Raw genomic sequence first — 22,403 nt, forward strand, 5'->3', positions numbered from 1 at the left:
GTAATACACAGGAACTGGAAATCTGCCACCAAACACCACGTACACAGAAAACAGCTCCGGAAAGACACCTGTGACCTTAATTTGACTGTTACCTAAGAGTCGCACAGATTAGCTGGTCTCACAGGGGATTACAGGCAGGGAGAGTTCCCCAGCAAAGGGCTCGGGAGCCAGGGCCAGATAACAAGCACACTTTCAAAAGGCAGCTGCCTAAAGCAAACACTCTTCAGTTGTTTACAAAGTGTGGGAAGAAACGTGGGTCTCCTATTGGTCTTTACACTTCAGTCACACATACAAAACATACATTACACACACACACACACACACACACACACAAACCATACATTTCACCGCAAATCACACATCACCACACACACCACAGGCATATGACACACACAGAGGTACATTATAGATGTGCACACACATACACAGATCACACATATGTGTGATCGCTCACGTGCCCTCACGTAAACGCACACACACATTCCTCAGTGTCACTAATGCACGTCCTAAAAATTTAAAAGTCTAGGGGAAAGAAAGAAAATGATCCTGGAAAAATAACAGCCAACAGATTTTGCTTTAACTGCAAAGGAGCAACAGAATTTATTGACGGGATTTAAACACAACAGTTAACGTGACAACGTTGTCTTTTCGGTGTAAGGTGAATGGAAGCGGAGAGTGCGTTAGTCCGACCTGTTTACATTTGTTAAAAGAGTGGCTATCAAAACCAGCAACATGCACAATAGTACATATGCACAAAATGGAAGTATATCAACAAATATACAAAATATTCAAAATAAAAATATTTACAGGTTTAAAAATATAAACATCGATTCATCTATCCCATTAGACCACTGGAGTAGCGAAGGATAAAGGACCCTATCGGTGTTTAGAACCCTTCTTTGAAGTAGGTTTAGAAAGCATAGATTTCTTTCTAGGAGACTAACTTTTTTGATGCTTTTCAGAGGATTAACATTCTATTATAAAAATAATATATATAAGCCTACCAATTCCTAGCCATTTTCCTCCTGTGCACAAAAGTGATGCAGTCAAGCCCTGTCCTCAGGAAGGCCCTTCCATGAGGAAGGCTGTCCTGCCGGGAGTTTCTGCTTGGATTTCCTTAGTCACTGTTGCCCAACACCTGCACTTCCTTACATCACACTGAGATGCTGCCTGGGGATCAGACAATCTGAAGCTCATCAGGGGCATGCTGGGCCGCTGATGACCAATGACAACCACAGGGCTTGCTACGTCAGAGCCATTCTCTCCGACATTCTGCCGGAATCCACCACTAGCTATCCATCAGATGAGCTCCGCTAAATTTATTCTGGAAGCAGTGAAAACGGTCAGCAGTTCTTTACTAGGCAGTTAAGAGCTCTCGTTAATTCCACCTGGCTTCTGAGGCCGCGTCACAGATACCAGCGTTGTACACGCCGTACACAGTGACGGTGCTGCATTTGCCCTCTGTGCCCCTGTGCTTTGGGGCCACATGTTTTCTAGTATTTCTACTTTAGTTTATTAAATGATCCAGATATGAAGATCTCTGAGAAGGTTGGATGCATCTCAAAGACCCAGGCACCACAACTGCATCCGAAATGTGTGTTCTCATATCCAGCAGAAAGTTAATTATTACATACAACTCCTGACTCCTCCTAGCTTACAGTTCAACAGGGTCAGAAGGACCGGCATCGATTTCCCACTGTGTCCCGTTACACTGACCAAAGGCAGGTAGCATATATACGAGTAAAATAATCTTTTTAGTTGTGATATTGATGCAATTTCAAACTGATTTCCCCAAAACACTGAGAAAGGCATCCCCCCCCCCCCCTGGGATCAGAGAGAAAGAAAACAAGGCTTATGGATTCCCCACTGAAATTGCTTTTCTGCCTATATTATTGGCAAAACAGAGATAAGATTATACAGCCCATAAGTACAATCTAAATAACTGGGGGCTATGACCCCCAGTTTTAACTGACCTTGATAGGAAAACATTTGCTCGTCCCTGAATCAACCTTTTGGACACTAACATAGATTTTTATGAAGGCCATCAATGGCTATTTAAAAAACCAAGTCCGGTTTTACATGAAAGAATCATCTAAATGACTTCCACCATCATAAAAATGGAGTTTGAATCTTATAGTTGAGAACATCAATCAGTTTCTACCTTAAAATGAGTAATTCTAAAGGGGTGTGACGGCCGAACAAAGATCTCGAATTAAAGCCAGAGCTGTGGGGTCAGGTTCAAAGGCTACCCGTTACTCCATGTGTGACTCAGGCCTCAGTGATCCTCAACCTCCTCAAGAATCAGTTTCTTCATCTGGAAAATGGAACCCAAACAAGTCTTACATAGTTCTTGTGAGCTATCGAGACAAGGGTGTAAAACAAAGTAGAGAGTTTCCTTTCTAACACTACAGGAAGCCCAGCCTATGGACGATCATAGAATTAGCCACAAAATGATCGGATGTGCTCAGTAAGTACCAGTTGAGCGAATTAATGAGCCTGGAAAGGTAGATCAGGATTCCAGGGCCACTGGGGAAACAGAACAGATGGCTTGTGATGGCAGGTGCTTGCATCTAGAATACAGAATTGAACCGGGGCAAAGGGGCATTCAGCTGCTTCCCATTTAAGAAGACAACAGACAGGCAGTTGATGGTGGAGAAGCTGGGCCCTTGTGTGCTGACGTTAGAGGTGTAAAATGCTGCGTCTGCCGAGGGAAACACACCATGAGGGAAGTCCTCAGAGGCTTAAAATTAAAATTACTGTGTGGTCCATCAATTCCACTTTGGGGTATTTATCTGAAAGGCTTGAGGTGAAGATCTTGAAAACCTATTTCCACTCTCATGTACAGCGGGACATTATCCACAGTCGCCAAGACATAGTATCATGTCCATTGACAGGTGACTGGAAAAATAAAAGACAGTATCCAGGCAGCACAATGGGATCAGCATCCAGAAAGGGAGAAGCCCTGAACATAAGACAAGGTGGGCATGATGTCTGGGAGATGTTACATTCAGTGAAGCTGTGAGTCACACAAGCATCAAATCTACCAGATCCTACTGATCTGAGGTATTGAAAACAGTCCAGTTCCTAGAATCAGAGAGCAGAATGGTGGTTAGCAGGGTTGGAGGAGGGGGCATGGCTGATCAGTGAGCAAGAAAATGTTCCTTACTCCTGCATGTGGAAACTCTAGAGGCCTGCTCTAAGGGGTGTGTCTGTAGTCACGTGTACTGGATTGTACACGTAAAAACTGAAGAAGGCAGGCTTCATGCTGAATGTTCTTACTACAATGAAAGGAACACAGATTACTCAAGGCAAAGCTACTTTAGGCTTAAGGTAGGAAAGCAAGTGAGGCGTGCCTGGAATGGCCAAAATCTTATCGGGGAAGAGGTGTTGCCATGACAACAGAAGAGACTTGTGTCTGTACTTTCCATGCTAATCCCTGGAAGGAGAGGGTGCTCCAAAGAGAAGGAAGCCAGTTGTTTGTTTTTGGAGCGCAGAGGAACAAGGAGCTACAGGCTCCCCTGTATGTGACCCAAGCACCAATGTCTTAGACACAAAGCTAATTTTATGAGCTTGGATGTGAGCTAGCTTTTCCTGTTAGAAGTGGAGTGAGGTCAGTAACGTCAGAAGCTCTTAGCTCCTGTGTTACTACATAGGACACTAAACAGTTACAGCCCTGCCTCAGAGACTAGGGAAAGAGGAGAAGAGAGAGAGAGGGGGTGGGGGCAATAAAAGGGTCAGCATGTCTGAATCAAAGTCCCATCAGGGAGACAATGTCACTTCATACAGCTGTTAAGAAGTGGAGTTACTCAGTGCTCCCAGGAGCACTGGCACACAGAGGCAAGGGCTGGGCCACTAGAAGCTTTCGTATGACTTGATTTACCACCATTCTGCTCCAACATACAAACTATAAGCAATAAGTACAAATGCAAAACATGCAAAGATGAGATGGGTCAAATGAAAGTGTTTTAAAGAATATGGAAGAAAATCCAATAACAGCACAGCCATGTAAGTCCCCAACTGTACTGGGTTTTTTAAATTGTTAAACATGGTGACTATCCTGGAAATATGCTTTGGATTGTATTCAAGTCAATATCATAAAAGCTGCTGTCTGTCAGCTGGAGACTTTGTGATGCTTTAACCTTCCCTGTTTCCATTCAGGAAAGAACTCCTCTCCCTAATTCAATTCCAAACCACCTCTCTAAGGCTTCATCTCTGCAGGCAGAGCAATCGCTTCTTTTATAAGTGACTTTTGTTGCAGCAAACTGTTTCTCTTGAACCATCACCAGAATAGAAGGGCCAGAGAAGCGCTCTAGAACTGACAGCCACTGAAAGTCTTGAGAGCAAAGACCCAAGTGACACAATCAACGACCACTCTGAGGACACACTAAGCACCCTGAGGTCCTCCTGAGCAGGCCCCCTTATGCCACACAGCAACTAAGGGACACTTTGCTAAGACCCTGTTTGTCCCTCGCTGGTTTGTCAGTGTTTTTGTATAGTGAATCAAAATGTCTAAGGTTGAATTTATACAGATAATTGAGACCTTTCTTAGTGGGCCCAGAAAGGGTAGGAACAAGGTTAGCTGAGGTGTTTGGATTCTCTTATGCAGAGCCTTCTCACTGGCCATCCTGGTGACAAGGAGAGGCAACAGGAAAATTCTTGTGTTAATTTTTTTTGACACTCATGAGGGAAGCAGAGTGTAGATTACTCTGTCTCAGTAGGGACCAATCACAGAGAGCCCAGTCCTCACACTCCCAGTGAAAAGAAGACATTGACAATGACTGAAAAAGCAGGGAGCAAAACATGCTAACATGGTTCAGAAGGTCAACAACATGTGATAGTCTCATGATCCCAAACATGCTAACTTGGCCCAGAAGGCCAACAACATGTTATAGTCTCACGATCCCAAACATGCTAACATGATCCAGAAGGCCAACAACATGTTATAGTCTCATGATCCCAAACATGCTAACATGATCCAGAAGGCCAACAACATGTTATAGTCTCATGATCCCAAACATACTAACATGGTCCACAAGGCCAAAAACATGGGGAGTGTGATATTGTCACTACCCCAGGGTGGCAGATAGCTATGATGAAAACAGGAGAAATAAAGCCACTTGAGTCAAACTCTTTAGGTAATGTTCTCAATAAAGACCTCCCCAGAGAGATCAGAGAGGGGAAAAGGGAAAGTCTTAGAAAGTTTGGCCAAAGAAATCTTAACCCTGATAGATTCTTTGACTTCGACAACTGAGTCATCAAAGGGCTCTTTGTATATTAATTTCAATAAGTGAAGAACTGAGACGAGAGAGCAAGCCCTCTAAGCTGGGCAAGGCATCGGCTGCACGGATGAAACACTGAATTTGCACGGCAGAAGGCAGGTAAGTTTTGTGCAAAAATGCATCTCAAGGGAGTCCTGATGGTCTGCCTTGCATTGTTGGTACGTGAAGTCATAAAAATTCCTTTCCTCTAGTGATTATTGGAGATGCTGTGGTAAATGAAATGTCTCCCACTCCGTGATGAGGAGAATAAGAGCCTCTGCTGCCAGCAGAGCCATGGCAGGACTAAATTGGCTTTAAGTTGTGTGTGTGTGTGTGTGTGTTGTAGATATTAAAGATACTTGTGCAGAGCCATTAAACAGACAAAGTCTTGCCCCACAATTGATTTGGCTGATTTGGGACAGTTCTTTAGCCAAAGAGTGCCAACCCAATGGACCTTAGAACTGTACATACCAAGAAATCCCCATGTGCTCATGTCTGACATTTCTCTAAAAAAGTAAGCAAAGAAATCTGTCAAATTCTCAGAAGACTATTAGATAACACATTTACAAACAGTCGCATGTAAATCTAGAAATTTCTTTCATACACAGATAAGACAAAGTAACCCTTGGCCCAAGAAAGCAACTCTGACCCCTACTCTGCGTTTGGAGAAAGCTGACCACTGTGCTACCTGCTAACGACTAAGGACATTTAGTTCACCATCAAGTCCTTTACTGGACTGGCAGAGTGTTGGTCTTAAATGTGCAGGATAACGGGGAAAAATCAGGAGCCGGGGGAAGTGTGGCGAAAAGAATTTTATAAATAAAGCCTTTTAAGTCTTTTGTAACTGGTCAATTGCCAGGGAAAATTAAGGTAAATATTGCTAAACTTTTCCTTCACTTCTAAAGCCAGGATGCCATAGAGGGTGATTGCAGATAAACCCCCAAGCTGGGAACGCTTGAAGGAGTGGCTTCCAGGGCCTCAGCAACCACCTGCCATTCCTCTGACAACCGCTGAGCCCATTCTTACGCTACCTTTCCTGCACAGCTGAACAAGCGCAAACAAAACCCAGCCATGGAGAGTGCAAAGGTGAACTTAATCTTTGTAGGGAAAAGCACAAGGAGAAAGTTCCTTTGTTTTCCCGCTTGAAGTATAATTTATATCCTCTCTGGTTCTAGGGGGAAACAAACGTATTTTGGAGGCTATACATTTCTATCAATACTAATCAAATTTAAAGTTTTTTTTTTCTCAAGGGCAAGGTGACTTTCAAAATATTGCCAAATCCCCAACTATTCTGAGATGTCTTCTGTGTGGTAGTTTTTATCCTGATGGATTCCTGAGCATGTCTGAGATGCTTGTATGGTTTCTGAGAATGAGGCCAACGCTGAGAGTGAGGCACACATGGAGGGTCTCACCTCTAGACACAGGGACATTAAAACTTAACGCATTGCTTGGCGACAGCATCAAGGACCTGAGACAACACAGTAAAAGTCAGTAATCTAACTCAGGGGTGCAGCAGACCTCTGCCCCCTCTTCTAAGGGAGTCGCCACAAACTGAAAACGGGAACAGGTTCCATTATGCCTTACCAAGTCTTCTTTGACGTCCACTTACTTTTGTTTCCTTCATACTATTAAAATAAGTTTTCATATATTTAGCTTCTTTTCTTCTTTTACAAAATAGAACTAAAATCTTAAAACACAAAATAGCAGACCTTTCCTCAGGCATCTCTCTGGAACTCGAGTTACAGTGTGCTCATCTCTGCCCCACACATGTAGGGTCACTGGGCTGTGTGCCATCTTCCTGATGGACCGCAGCACCTCTGGGAGAAGCTCCAGCCCTTTGAGTCAAACGCATCCCCAGAGGACATCAGTTTAATCAGCAGACACTAAGAGCATTCGAGGAACCCCTTCACTATATTGTTCAAACTGCCAAGGCTTTGGCGTTTCAGCCTAAATATTAGAAAGCACGTGTTGAACCAAACCACTTCTCAAAAATAATTTAGTAGAATTACTTAGGCCGGGCAGTGTCACAGGAAGCACACAGCTGTCTCAGGCACAGGTTTAGACAGCAGAAGCCAAATGAATAGTTTCAAACTTGTATTTTCTATTACTTCTTCATATGTTCATTGCGCACTTCCTAACCTTGGGGAAATGGTTGGATTCAACATTTTATAAGTAAGGTAAAAAAAATCTCTGGTTTGGGCTGAGAAATGGACTGTTAACCAAGGCCAGGCAATGCATTGTTCAAGGGCATCAGTAACATACATACATACATACATGTATATATATGTATATATATAGCATATCTATATAGATATATATGCAAATAACCCTCCTAAATCAGAAGTATCCCTGCCCCAGGCTACAGTGCATAAAGAATCACAATGGTTTGTCATCGTATCCCAGCTATAAGACCAGACTCTAAATTCTACATTATTGACGAGCTGTAAAATGTTAACCGTGAGGCAAACTGTTAAAATAGGCATTACCTACACGTAAGAAGGTTGAAGTTCACACACGACAAAATACTGGGTATTTAGCATTTAGTGAGATCATTCCCTGATCCTCATTTTTGCACCAAGAGGAAGGAGTAAATCCAAAAATCAAAAACAAGCAAACAAACAAACAAAAAAAAAACACATAAACTAATCATTAGCCTTTTATTTCTCCTCAGACAAGTGATCTGAACCAGCCAAACTAGAATCTTTCTGCTTTCGTAGAGACAGATCTTTACCTATTTGTGTATCTGGCAACTGGACGTTGTGAGGTTCTCTGCAGCCAGCATGCCCCTCTTTCCATCCCATAACTACAGGGATCTTTGAGCTTTGCAGGTGTTTCCCACACAGTGATAAGCAAAGGGTTTTTTTTTTCTTTCTTTCTCCTTTCTTTCTTTCTTTCTTTCTTTCTTTCTTTCTTTCTTTCTTTCTCTTTCTTTCTTTCCTTTTTTCCTGGAAAGAGAGGCAAGAATCCTGTTGTTAAGTGATTCCTCAAGGCCCTCTTGACTCTAGAACAACCTGATATCCTGGTGTGATATTTTCACTAGATTTGGTTAAATTCTGTTGTTTAGTGATTCCTCAAGGCCCTCTTGACTCTAGAACAACCTGATATCCTGGTGTGATATTTTCACTAGATTTGGTTAAATTCTGTTGTTTAGTGATTCCTCAAGGCCCTCTTGACTCTAGAAAAACCTGATATCCTGGTGTGATATTTTCACTAGATTTGGTTAAATTCTGTTGTTTAGTGATTCCTCAAGGCCCTCTTGACTCTAGAAAAACCTGATATCCTGGTGTGATATTTTCACTAGATTTGGTTAAAACTTATTTTCTGCACTTCTGAGTGATCCACGAGTTAAAAAGAAAAGAAGAAAAAAACATTTTTTTTTTTAAGTTTAAAAGAGAAAGGAAAGTGCTAGAAAAGAATCCTCAGGAACTTATCTGAACTCCAGGTGTAACATTCCCTTCCCAGGGTGTCCTACCCCTGTTTCCAACAAAGACTGCTAGGCCACGTGGAGAAGGGTGGGTCCTAAATTGTTTGCTTTGGGCAAAGCGAGCTTCCTTCAGTGGTTTCCGAGGGAGTGCTGTATTCCTTAACACGTGGCCCATCCATCCTCCTTGGCCTTGGAGACCTCACAACTTTTTAGCACTGTCATGGCATGCTGCTGCCCTGATGGTGGTCCCAGCCAAACCCCGGTTGCTGACCCTGCGGACCAGCACTTTGGAAACGGGGATTTTTGTTCTGGGCATCTCACTCCTGGCTGGTTGCTGGTGCACCACAGGATGGCTGGACGGAAGGTTGGAGAGATGTTTGATGCTAATAGGGATTTTAGAGTCCTTCAGCAAGCTGCCTGGTGTTCTCAGTGGACAGGTGATGGTGCCTGGAGACACCGGCTTTAGCCGGGACAAGCAGGGTGGGTCCTCCGTGGCAGGAACAGCAGCTAAGCTTCCTTCGGGTTCAGTGTAGAGATCATAGAGAGCATTGCCACTGTCGCTATCCCTGGGAATGACGGCCTTCTTACTGCTGCTGGCGCTATCTTCTTCTGGACCAGGAGTGGTGGAGTCCCAGTAGCCCTCATCGCTGTTAGGGACGCCTTCTTGATGCTCCTTCTCCGGGTGCTTGGGCTCCTCCTTCTGCTGAGGATCAATGGGGATCTTGTGGAGCCTCCTGCGTTTGACAGAGGACACGTCCTTGGCTACTTCCCCGCACCGAACATCATTGGAGGTCTCAGGGGCCAGCTTGGTGTCTGAAGCAGTGGCCGCCTTCGCTGCGCCCTCTTGGGGCCCTTGTCCTTGGTCCTCGGTCTGGGACAACATGTCCCAGAATTCCGGGAGATAGGTGTCGTCCACCTCATCTGGGCTGGCCATCTCCTCCCCTCCTCCTTGGTAGGCCACCTCGCTGGGGTTCTTTTTAGAGAGCACTGGCTTGCTTGGCCCGGGGGCATGCTTGTCACAGCTGGGACCTGCCTCTTCTTCTGGGTCTGCAATAATATCTCCACAGCCTGTAAGAGAGTCAAAGCTTTTCAGTGAAGTCACGTCAGAAAACATCAAACAAATACGATCTGCCGACGGGTCTGAGGGTGGATCAACAGAGGAAGGGTCAGGGACGGCAGACGCCCGGCCGCTGCCACCTTCGGAGTCGACAAGGGGGACGGTCTTTATCGGAACGTCACCTGTCCTGGACGCATCCTCGGCCGCCTGGACCTCACCAGCTCCCGACTCGAGGGCTGCCCCGGGCTTCTCCGCGCGCCAATGCCCCTCGGCGTCCTCTCCCCGGGCGCTTTGGTCGCCAGGGCCGGCGGGGCTCGCGGCCTCGAGGCAGGTCCGCTCCGGGGCGCGCTCGGCGGACGCGGGCGCCTGCTCTCCCCCTTCGGGCTCACCTGCTGCTTGTCGCGGGGCGTCCTGGCCCGGGCTGTCCGGGCGGCGCGCGGTTCGGGGCGGCTCCTCCTTGACGCACTCCAGGCTGGCGGTGAGCGAGCCGGGCAGGACTAGGCTGCCCGGGCCCGCCGCGCGCGCCGCCTTCTCCTCCTCCTCCTTGCCGCGCTTGTCCCTCCGGTGCCAGCGCATGCTGCTGAAAATCCCTTTCAGCCCCCTCTTTTGTTTGCCGCCAGCCTTGCTCGCCTCGGCAGGGTCTCCCTTGCCGGTCTCCGATCGCCCGTTCTTTTTCAGCAGGGAGAAGAAGCTGTGGGACTTGGCCACCGAGCTGCTGGCCAGGGAGCCCAGGCCAGGCCCGGCGGCTTTGGGGGGTCCGGGGTTTGGCCGGGCCCCACCGTGATCGCCCCCGCCGGGCGGCTCCTCCTTCTTGCTGCCCTCCAGCACCAGTACCTCCGCTAGTCCGTCGTGGGTCCTGCTTCTCACCATCCCCGTCGGCCCCGCGCTCTTCCCATCCCCTTTGTTTTTGACCCCAAAAATGCTGGGCATGGTGCCCCCCGATTTCCTCTTCTTGAATAACTTGAACGCAGCCTTATTGATCTTCCCCGACGGCGGCTCTGCGGCGGGCGTCTCCGCGGCGCACTCACAATGCGAGTCCATGTCTGCGGCGAGGGCCCCGGCCTGCTCCTGCCTCCTGCAGACCCCCGCGCGCGCGCCGCCGCCGCCGCCGCCGCCGCGCTCGCTGACAGCCGCGCCGCCGCCGCCGCGGCTCCTGCCCGTCTCCATGGAAACCGAGCGGGATCAGCGGCTGTCGTCAGCTGAAGGCTCGCGCCAGGCCACTGTCACCCGCGTTCTAAATCAACCTGAGCGGCTCTCGCTGCTGCTGCAGCTGCTGCTGCTGCTGCTGCTGCGCCGTGGCTGCTGCGACTGCGGCGGTCGAAGCGCACAGACCCGACTATCTCCCCTCCTGCCGAGGGCTTATATAATACCCTGGGCGCATAGGTTTTTTTTTGTAGCAAGAGTCCTCGTCAGAGACTTGAGCTGAAAGGAAAAACAAAATGAAATTCGCAGTTATGGGGCTTCGGATCCCAGTGCCTCGACTCTCAGGTTCCTGCTCTAGCCTAGCTTTTTCTGGGAGCCCAGTTTCAGACATCAACACATGTTCGCCCACGCCCCAAAAGAACAAGGCCGTTTCCTTTTATCATCTTTCTCAGAATTCATGCAGCCTCCTGTCTCTCTCGGGTCCTTCACATAGGTCTTAGCGTGTGATCTTTAAGCCCAGAAAGAACCATGCCAATCTGTCCACGCCTGTGTCGGATCCTGTGCTAAGTGTGTCCTTCGGGTTGATGCTGCATTCGGATCGTGTGGATCTGATTCCTGTTACAGAAGCAACAGTCAGATGGCGATTCGCAGCTCTCAGTAACGAAAGTGTAGTAACAGTCCCTGGTCTTTGGGAAATCCTGAAGCTTTTATCCCACACTCCAGTGACATAGGGCTGAAGTCACAGAAGTCACTGTCCAGCCTACAATTGGTCACAATAGAATAAGCAGACTGAGAGCTGAACTTGGAAGGCTCTGGTTTCCCTACAAGTGGGCCTTGGAGGCCTGGATTCTACCTTCCTCTTCCATTCAGGGGTGTGGTAAGTATGTCTGTCCCTGCTGTGCCCACCCTTGCCCTGGCTCCAAACATCCCGGGACCCACTTGCCATCCTCCCCAATGGGACAAGAAAAAAACAAAACAGACAGGCGTCTAGAATCAAAGAAAACTCCATTGCAGAGAACAACCCTGTCTGGGGAACTTTCCTGTGTTCTGACTTTGAAGATGTCAGATAATATTGTAACTTTTCTTAATCAAGGGCTTATCAGCAAAATAGGGAGGGATTTGGAAAAAATTTATAATGTTTAATAACATTATTCTTAAATGTTATTTGCTTATAAATACTATTTACATATGTACACAAACACCAGTCTTTCCTACTTCTCTTATACTTATTTTCTATGGGTTATTTATATTAAGCAGATTCCGTTGTCGGCCATGGCAGCTCCCATGGTTCACGGTTAGGCTGTGGCGTTCAGAGCAGTACATTGCCCTTCCTCATTTTGATAAAAATGCTTGAAACTGAGATTGGGTTCAATGGAGCTTTCTGCTCTGCGTTCTAACCCCGCCAGCTCTCTCCACTTGGTAACAGAACCCTCCCACGAACGGGGATGTGAGGCAGACTTTTCTCAGTATCGCTTTTTAAAGTACGACATTTCTTTTCAAAATACTTCTTTTATAGTGTGTTTGGGCACACATGTGCCACAGCGAAGGACAACGTACGGGAGTTGGCATCTTCTACCAGGTGGGTCCCAACAATCAGCTTGCCTGACTTGGTGGAAAGGGCCTTACCTACTGAGTTCTCTCTCTGACCCATTTCCTGCTATTCTAACTCTGCCCATGTGACAACATGGGAAAGAAGCCCTGTTTGCCATGCAAAAGATGAGGTATATTATAAAGAGAAAGCCATTTGTTATTTCTTTGAAAGCTTTTGCAGGACAATTGGAAGTCTGTCTTGGTTCTTCACACACACACACACACACACACACACACACACACACACACACCATGCTGGCTAGACATATGGGTTACTATATAGGTAACTATGTCAGTCTGAAACTGCTTCAGACCACGACCGGGAAGAACAAGCAGGTCTAGAAAAATCACAGGTCTCTGAGCCTAAGAGTTGGAGTAGGTGGCCTGCTTATTCAGTGGAGCGCTGTCCACTACCCAGACAGGCCAAATGTAGCTCATCTACATAAGAATTCTTCAATCCCCGGGGGAGAAAACTGACCAAGGACACTGGGACAGCTACCGTTCCTTTGGGAGGGAGATACTTAAAGATAAAGGGACAAAGCAGCCTTCAGTGCAGGGAAGGCGTCTTGGTGCCAAGTCACCTACCTGTGGAGGAAGGAAACTGGGCACTTAGAGCCATCTGCTAGCCCTGGGCAGCCAACAGGCAAGGCGAGCTCCAGACTGACTGAGGGCGACCCAGGTGGGAGAGAGCAGCTTACAAGGCATTCATGAAAACCACCACACAGGTTGGACAGAGGGCAGGGGCAGCAGGATGGCCAGGGGGTTAGGGTTAGAGGCATACTGTTGAGTGGCAGAATAAAGAACCAGGGCTAGGAATCTAGGCAAAGATTTCTACAGACCTGAAACTGCACTTTGCTCTTCATAGCCAAGAGATGGGCAACAGCCAGGTCTGGTGGTGCAGGCCTAGAAACTCAGAGTCTGAGTCTGAGGCAGGAGGACTGAAGGTTGAAGGCCTGACTGGGCTATAGAGAGGGGTCAAGACCAGCCCTGGGCAATGTAATGAGACCCCGTCTCTACATGAAAAGTCAGAAGAGGCTCAGGATATAACTAGGAGAGTTTTCTAGTTTGCGCAAGGCCCTAAAAATCAATCCCTAGGCTCACCACCTTCACAAAGTGGGGCCAGAGACCATATTTGTACAAAACAGAAGTATTTTTCAAAAGACAAACAAGAGATTCAAGATGATTTTACCAGAAGCACCCCAGTTTTTTTTTTTTTTGTTTGTTTTACATTGTATCTCCTTTCATTACTTCCCTTCATGGAGATTCGATTCGAGAGGATGAAGAGAGGGACCGAGGGAAACGGCCGAGCAGCAAAACTGCTCCAAAACAAGGAGGGTCTCCACAAATGGACGAGCCGCAGACTTTACCCGAAAACCGGTGTGAGCGGGACATGGGAGGATTCAAATTGAGTTGGAACTTTTCTCTTTGAAGTGGGGCACTCAGAACAAGAAAAAAAAAAAAAGTTGAGAGAAACAACCTTCGCGATCTCACATCATCACGGTTGCTATCATTATTTCCTTATGGAGTGTTGTCTACACAGCCGAGGCCCTGTGCCTGTCCTAAGCTTGCCAAGTGGAATCTTCTGTCCGGTGAACCCCAAAGAGCACCACATGTAAAGGGCTGGCTGAAGGTTCCCCTCAAAGTCCCTGTGGATGACGCTGGGGGACGCTGCAGGTCAGAATTTAGGATGGAAGAGCTCACTGGTTCTATGTTCAACAGGCCTCGAGTCTTTTAAAGTATTTAACCAAGGAGGTTTGGGAATGATTCCTAGATTCGAACCAGCACTGGCCACCTGAAGACCAGTTGGCCAGTCTGGATCCCACCCTAGGTGGAAATGCCCAGCTTCTGATCTTGTTGGTTCTTGCCTGTGATGCTTCTTCAAGGTGTGCTCTTGAAGTGGTCATCCCGATGAGAATCAAAGATCCAGCCTAAAGTATTTGTGAGGGACGGTATCAACAGTGTCCGTATGCCCAAGGCCAGGATGTCACCTGGATCCAGTCCTCATGGTTTTGTACCTGAATCAACAGTATAAGTGAGCCAATACAAATAGAAGCTCTTCTCTGCAGTTCTAGTGGGCGCCCAGGGGACACAGGCCAGGCAGCGGGTGACAGGTCTGGCTTTTCTAGCAAGCAGAAGTCTGTTTCCAGGGGCTACCATAGCAGACGACCTCAAGCCTGGAGACTTAAAGACATCAGGGCTCTATCATCCTATAGTTCTAGAGGTCAGCAGTACAAACTCAAGGTGGCAGTAGGGTTAGCTGTGACTGTTGATCCCAGAAGAGACTGTCCTACACCTATATCCTGACCCTGGTTATTGTTCAAATCCTTGTGATCCCTTGGTAAATTCACACCGAACATGGGCTCCTCCAGTATAAAGTTCCCCTGGAAGATACCTGGTCTGTAGATGGCCTTTCTGGATATATCAGCAATGCGTCACCATGGCCAGCCCGAGTAAACACAAAGAAAATGGTGACGACTAAGAGGAGCAGGTGTTTCTGTACACCGTGAGAGCCAGAAGGTGCCCCAGGACTATCCAGAAGAACCATAAGTGGGTATGAGAGCTCCCACACGGTGGGGAGACTAGAACAAGGGACATACTGATGAGGGGAGCTCTGACAGGTGTCCTGTTCATGCGCCTAAGCCTGAAAAAGACCTCACAGAATCCCCAGCAGTCTGTTCTTCCCTTTGCTCCTGCTCTGTTTCGTCAGAGACGCTCTCAGAAAAGATTCCATCTTAGAACGCAGGGTGGGATGGGGTTCCTTCAGCTGTCAGCTCCAAGGCGAGGCCAAAATCCGAGCAAATGAGGTCAGATAGCAGAGGGTGTGCGGACAGGATGCCAGGGCTCTGGCTGCAAGCAACAGCGGTAGAAGGCAGTCACGCGGACTGCGGAAGTCAAGAAGTCAGGTGATCCCGATGGAGGCAAGGAGAAAGCCTGACAGGAGAGTCCACTGTCAGCCAGGAGCTGGGGAGCGAGGCTGGAAGAGGCTGCAGAGCTAGGCTCTATGCAGTGGAACGAAGAAAGGTCTGCAGAGTATACGCCCTTGCTCCTTGGGGTACATCGGCTCATTTTAGGAAAACTCTCCTCCAGCCCCACTTCTGACAAAGCCAGCATTACCCAGAAGCTCGATTCAACCCACTCAGCAGATATTCAAGCACAGACCACTCAGAGGGAATAGAGGAGGCCCTCTGTTCAGGCTCCTCACCTTCCACCCTAGCATCCAGCCATTACAGCAAGTGGCTCTGACATCCCAGTGACAATCCTGACAGCCTTCTGCAGTTCCTGCCCCCTTTCTCAATCAGTGGCAGAACCCCCCTGCTCTGGGGTCTCCGAGTTTAGAGAGAGAGAGAGAGAGAGAGAGAGAGAGAGAGAGAGAGAATCTCCCTCATCTTTCTGAGCTCACCAGGGCGGAGGATACAGGACAGAGCCCTTCTTAAGGACCCTCAGCTGGGCTCTTACTATCTTCCTAAGAAGCAGGTTCACAGCATACAGGAATGAAGTTGTGTGTGTGTGTGTGGGGGGGGATTCTGAACACTCAGCCAATATCGCATACCAGCTCCCTTCCATTTACACATGCTCAGAGAAGCAAACCTAATGCCACAGTTAAGTGAAGCAGCCACATGTGTGTACATGTGTACACCTGCTCCAGACACCTGCACCTCACACATACAAAGAGAACACATACCACACGCGCACATACACACACATGCGCGCGCGCGCGCACACACACACACACACACACCAACCTCCAAAAGCTGTCTCATCTTTTTCCTGCACCTCTGTCTACTTACTCCAGTGAATCCCCCAGTCCTGGTCCATCACCGAACCCCAACATACAACAATAGCATAGGTCCCAACTACTATAAGCATGTTCCCTGAATACGTTCTTGTTTTACTTTTGTGTACTCTGCATCCGACTCCTGGAACACGTCCTCTCACCTCTGAAGCTAGAGATTTTCCATGCACCCCACGTGGCCGTTGGGACCACAGTTATCCTGTGTCCCTCCCAAGTCGTGCAAATTTCTGTGATAGGTCACAGACGGAGAGAGCATTTTCTGCATAATGTCAGTCAGCTTGGTCACTTCCCGCAAACTGACTCTGACTGGACTCAGCTGGTGGCTGGCAGGGCTGCTGTCAAGTGGCCCTATCACTTCCATCAGGGGCTGATGGGTAGTCTTCGGGGTAGCGAGCACTACCAATCTTGTCACGTGGGAGGTGGGTTACTTCCCTTAAGTCGTTTGATATGTTATGTAGGGTTTCGGTAGCTCGTGTGTCAGACACAGCCCCAAGTCACAGGCGTCAACCCAGCAGAGGCCCGTTTCTTACTTTTTTTGGTTCACGCATATTATTATAGCAAAATACCGCAGACTGGGTTGTTGGCCATTGCATTTATTATCTTATTTGTATTTATTTATATCTCCTCTTTTAGTCTTCTTCTTATTACTGTTTTATATTATTAGGCCATGACCGAATCACCCCCAAGGGCCATCACCTCGGGGGTCTAGCATTTAAGCCCCCAAGTTTGAGGAGTATACAAACATTCAAACCACAGCCCTCATCTCCCTGTTCTAGACAGGGCTACAAGAGAGGGAGGGAAATGTGTTCTGACCCAGTCATATACCAAAGCCCAGGGAGGGAGCACATAAGACCAGACCCTGGTAGGCCATCCCGCTCTCCTTCTCCTCAGCAGACACACTTTTTTTTATTCTTCATGGACCTCAAAACCTATTCAGTCTCTACCACCTGCTGAAAGCAAAGGAAACACCCCCCGAAAAAACACATGTTCTAAGCTTCCAGATAAACATTTTGTCTCCACCTCCTGTAGTCACTGGCTTTTAAGCAACCATGCGTACATATATATATTTTCCTTTCTTTTTTTCTTCTTTCTTCCTTTATTTATTTTTTTTTTTATTTAAAAGTGTTGAGGATCAAACTAAGAGCCTTGCACATGCTCAGCAAACTCTGTAACTCCAACCTTAGCCACTTTAAAAAATATACAGTCTTGTGTAGCCCAGGCTAGCCTCAGACTTTATATGTATTCCTCTGGAATAACCTTAAACTTCTGATACTCCTGTCCCTGCCTCCCAAAGGCTAAGCTTAGGCATTTTGGGAACTGACGTCAGGGCACCAGGCCCACTAGGCAAGTGCTCTGCTGATCCTGCTGACAGCTAACACTTGTGATATGTGGGTCACGGAGATGGCTTCCTGATGAAGTGTGATCGATACTCAATCTAAAAACAGCCCCCAACCTTTTCCTAAAGAGACCTACTTGAGACTCCTTCTCCTGTGCCACACCCTTGGCCCCGTTATGAAGGAAGCTGTTCTTTTTTTCCAAAGTCATTGGCTCCATGGTTAACCTGACACAGGCCTGGCTTAGGAATTCCACACCCTTGGAATTTTTGCCTTTTCCTTGGAGAGGAATATTCTGGGCTAAAGGAAATACACTTAGTACCCGTATGAAACAAGCTAAATTAAACGCCTGGCTGTGGTTACACCCACCCCCAGGGTATGCTGGGAAGGGCTTCCATCTCATCCATTCATTCCAAATGCATGCTGGGTGCTGCTCTTCACAGAAGAGCACAGAAGACGCCTGCCCTTGGCAGCACTAGGACCCTGGCCCAGGTGAGGCAACATGTAACCCTCCAGCTCATTAGGCTGGCGGTGCCTTTGTTCCTTCACTAGACGCTAGGCCAGGAAAACCAGGCTCAGTGGCCTGGTTGTTATGGTGTTATTTTGTCTCCTTGAGGGTGGGGGTGGGGTTGGACTCTGTTTTGCTCCACGATGGGTTAATCCCCAAATAGCCAGGCTTCCTTCTGTCCCACATCCTAACCACCTACTGGGTACTCTGGGGGTAAGACCCTGATCTGGACTTGCTGGTCTTTCATTTGCACTTCTCTCGTGTCTGCCCCAGCAAGCTTACTTTTTTCAAAAGACAGAAATCTCAGCAGATGCATTCACTCTGGGTTTCATCCTGGGCTCACACCAGCAAGCTCATTAGCCAAGTTAAGTAGGGTCTTTTTTTTTTCCCCTTCATTTTAGTTGGTAGCAGAAACCACGATCATGTGCTACCCCTAGCAGCCCTCAGTCTGCTATGTTTGCGAGGATAGCGACTCAAATTTCCCCTAAGCAGGAGAGCTATGCTTTCTGGGCGAGCTTCCTTCTTACAAGTGTCTGTTTGTATTTAGCAGAAGACTGAAGCTCCAGCAGGAAATTTGTAGGTCAGCTGTACTTCACACTGGAAAAAAAAAAAAAAAAAAAAGCAACTCCAGCCAAAAAGAACAGCAAAGCTATGGGCCGGGGCTTCTTGGAGTATCCCGTCTGATTACCCAATTGTTCCGGCCTAGATTAGGAAGGATTAAGCCCAGAGGTTGCACAGATGGAGAGCACTATTAAAATACCCCATGTGGGGCTTCAGTGTAAGTAGTGGTAACCACCTGTCCCCATTTTGTAGGTCAGTCTGTCCTCATTTAGAGCCCTAAGACCATTGGCTTTGGTGCCCATGTCTGGAGAAACTGAATCTCACAGGGCCAGCCCTGTCTGGCCTTGCAGCTCTGCCCTCCTGGCCTCTTGCTGTCTCTCCCCATGTCCTAGATTATGGTGGAAGAAGAGCACCCTGCCGAATTCCATGGGACTTTGGGGTTATCTCCCAGGGCCCTGGGGAACAGATCTGGGCATGTTATGAGACTCTAAAAGACCAGGAGTTTTCAACTCCTGGCCTGTTTTGCTTTCATTAGCTGTTAAACAGTTGGTGACCCTTTCACTGAGTGTCAGGAATGGGGGCTCCATCAGAGCTATGGAGTTGTGACTTCAGAAGCAGGCAAGCAGAACGTGCTCCTTGAGACCTTGTTCCTTTTCAGCCCCACACACTGGGAGAGGGGGAGGCAGGCACACCAGCCTGGGTCTGTTATCCACCTTGACTTTATAGGGAGAGCAATGTAGAAGGGTCTGTTCAATAACTGAAAATGCACAGGCCCCTCCACTGCCAAGTGTTTCATCTTCTAGATGCTGACACTACCCACTCATGATCAAGTGTGCTCAAGAAAGCTGACTCCACCACCTCCAGGCATGGCTCTCTCTATGTTCTCTGATTCCACCAGAAATGTTTGGTAATTGAGATAAGTGTTGGTCAGTCTTCACAGCTTCCTCCCTTAGTCCTTGTGGTTTGAATAAGAATGGCCCCCACAGGCTCATATATTGGAATTCTTAGTCACCAGGGAGTGACACTATTTGAAAAGATTAGAAGGATTAGGAGGTGTGGTTTTTTTGGAGGAGGTGTGGTCTTTTTGGAGGAGGTGTGTCCCGGGGTGTGTAGTGTGAGGTTTCAAAGGCTCATGCCAACCGCAGTAATCTCCCCACTTATGGATCAGCCACGGTGATAATGGACCAAGTGTCTGAAATTGTAAGCAAGCCCCCAACTAAATGCTTTCTTTTTCTTTCTTTTTTTTTTTTTAATAAGAGTTGCCTTGACCGTGGTGTCTCTTCACAGCAATAGGTCAGTGACTAAGGCAGTCCTGGTTCTAAGCAGATTGGGTGACATATGGAGGCCGGGGCTGTTCTGCCTAATTCTCTTGTGTTCATTCAACTACACAGTAGTCACGGGAGACTGGATTTCCTATTTCACAGGTGAGGAAATCAGCACACAGAAACTATATGCTTTGTCCAAGAATGAAGGTCTAGGAAGCAGCAGATTAAAGGGCTCCACAGCCTCTCTTCAGAATCACTGGCCACGGACTTCCAAGGTTCACTGGTCGGACTGTCCCTTACACATGCATAGTCTGGTCTAAAATTCAGAGAGATGGCTCTGGCATCTTCCCAGCGTTAAGGAAGATCTTACTCCTACATCACAACGTGGCAGAGACATTCCACAGCAAAGTAGGACAAACAAGAGCCTGGGTCTCTCCTTCCCCTTATGAAATCTCTAATGTCATATGGGGTCCCAGTCCCACGTCTCATCTAAGTATTTCTCAAGGCTCCTATTGTGAGAACCCTCTCTGAAGCAGCCATAAACAATGTCATAATGTCCCAGCTACAATCTAGGATTTCACCAGAGCTCATCCTAGGGGTTTACTCCTAGAACATGAATGAAGAGTTACTCACAGAAGCCTGGGTAATCCCAGAGCAACCAGACTACAAAGTCTCCCCCAGCTTGGATGATGGCTTCCCCAAATTTACATAGATGGAGCCCCTTCATCTAACTCCCCCCAGCTTACAGACTCTAGCACCTCCAGAGATCTCAGAGGCCATGTGCAGCAAGGACAGAATCACATACAAATGTCCCGGAGAGTGGCTGGACCCTCAGATGAGGACTCAGACTTCCTTATGTTCTCCCTCTGTGAGGGAACATCAAGTGTCCATGGTCCTGCTTCCAATGGCTGCTTACAAGCAGGCAAAGCTGACCTGATAAAGATGGCGGGTGCTTTGCTTGAAGGACCGCATTCAACAACAGCGCCACAATATCCTATGTTACCAAAAAACTCTCTTCACATTAAGGTTCATCCAGGGATCTGCAACTTTTGCAAACTAATAAGGATGTTTGTGCAGGTCTAGATTCACCAACCTAGCTGTACATGAGAGCCATGTTTTCATACCTTGCTGTACTGGCTAGTTTTTGTCATCCTGATATAAGCTAGAATCATCTGGGGAAAGAAACCTCAACTGAGAAAATGCCTCTGTAAGATTGCCTTAGGCAAGTCTGTGGGGGCGTTTCTTGATTCCTGGTTGATGTGGAGTGATGTGCCCAGTCTACTATGGGCGGTGTCACCCATGAGTGGGTGGTCCTGTGTTGAATAAGAAAGCTGACTGAGCAAACCATGAGGAGCAAGCCAGTAAGCAGCACCCCTCTAAAGGCCTCTGTCTGCATCAGCTCCTGCCTCCACGTTTCTGCCTTGAGTTTGTGCCCTGATTTCCCCCAGTAATAGACCATGATGTACTCATGTAAGTCAAATAAACCCTTTCCTCCCCAAATTGCTGCTGGTCATGTTTCATCACAGCAGTAGTGGCCCTAACTAAGACACCTGTCTCAGGAGCACGGTGACAAACAAAGCCAGTCCCAGACTCTCAGATGTCAAAATGTGTTCAATCTTCCTTTCCCTGTGTGCCACCCATGATCCTGGTAGTAATGGTAGGATTAGGGTTGTCTGAATGCCCCCACCCCCAGAACTCTGGGTTTCTGGGGATGACATACTGTGGCTTCCACCCATTTCCAGCCCTCCCAGCTCTCCAGAGACTGGCTCCGTGGGGGCAGCCGCCAATCCGTCAGTATCTCTTTGAACTTGATCCTCTTACGAATCTGGGTCAGACATGACATCATAGTGACAGGGGCTATCCACACTTTTCTACTGCCTTGTCTAACATGGTGTGGCAAGCCCGAGTTCCAGCAGAGGAGTCCAAGCTACTCACTGTAATTCTAATCTCTGCCACTAGGGGCACCTTGCTAGCAAATGTGAAACATTATGGGTCACAAAGGGCATTGTAGTGACTACAAAGGGATCCCGCACAGTAAGCCAGCATCTGCAAGACTATAGACCCACACATTCTTGATGACATTCGGGAGTTCACCTGGCACATCCCTTCAAAAAGCTTGTGCCATCTGACCTCATGGTTCTGAAGTCCAAAGAACTAATCCAAACACAACGTGTTTTTAAATGAGACGTGTTGGACGTTCCCCGGCACTCAGAGCAACTCTCCGAAGCCCAGGACTATCGGCCTGACACCCGCTGAGGCAGGCCTTTCCTGTGCTCTGATTAACACGCCCTATTTCTCTAAACCACAATTGATGAAAAATGCATATCCTCTGCATTAGCTTTGTAGATAGCAGAGGGCTTCCTTCTCCGGGCTCTTTCTGCTCTGCCGTGCCCTGCTCAGGGACACTCCGTTTTCTGTTGCCTTCCGGTTTCTCATGATGCGGTGATGGGCGGTGGTGGTGCGCGTCCAC

General features: G+C 47.7%; 1 protein-coding gene across 4 annotated transcripts; it reads right to left on the reverse strand.

Moving 5' to 3' along the window:
* Positions 1-608: 608 nt before the first annotated feature.
* Positions 609-12,012, reverse strand: Amer2 (APC membrane recruitment protein 2). 4 transcript variants are annotated; one of them, XM_050152341.1, is made up of 2 exons: positions 8,531-12,012; positions 609-8,356 (listed from the first exon to the last, which is right to left on the reverse strand). In XM_050152341.1, exon 1 carries the CDS (start codon positions 10,904-10,906, stop codon positions 8,882-8,884), a length of 2,025 nt encoding a protein of 674 aa, XP_050008298.1. In that variant the 5' UTR covers positions 10,907-12,012; the 3' UTR covers positions 609-8,356; positions 8,531-8,881. The 4 variants fall into 4 exon arrangements, with proteins under 4 accessions (XP_050008298.1, XP_050008300.1, XP_050008301.1 ...); XM_050152343.1 differs by having other exon boundaries at positions 609-8,269; positions 8,444-12,012; XM_050152344.1 differs by having other exon boundaries at positions 8,444-12,012.
* Between the last annotated feature and the right edge of the window lie 10,391 nt (positions 12,013-22,403).

The sequence above is a fragment of the Alexandromys fortis genome, unplaced genomic scaffold (assembly GCF_014885135.2).
Source record: "Alexandromys fortis isolate MF-2015 unplaced genomic scaffold, M_Fortis_MF-2015_v1.1 scaffold_75, whole genome shotgun sequence".
NCBI lineage: Eukaryota > Metazoa > Chordata > Mammalia > Rodentia > Cricetidae > Alexandromys > Alexandromys fortis.

Bases quoted from the DNA above. Each gene is read 5' to 3' on its own strand.
- Amer2 (XM_050152341.1), bottom strand. From the start codon at position 10,906: ATGGAGACGGGCAGGAGCCGCGGCGGCGGCGGCGCGGCTGTCAGCGAG.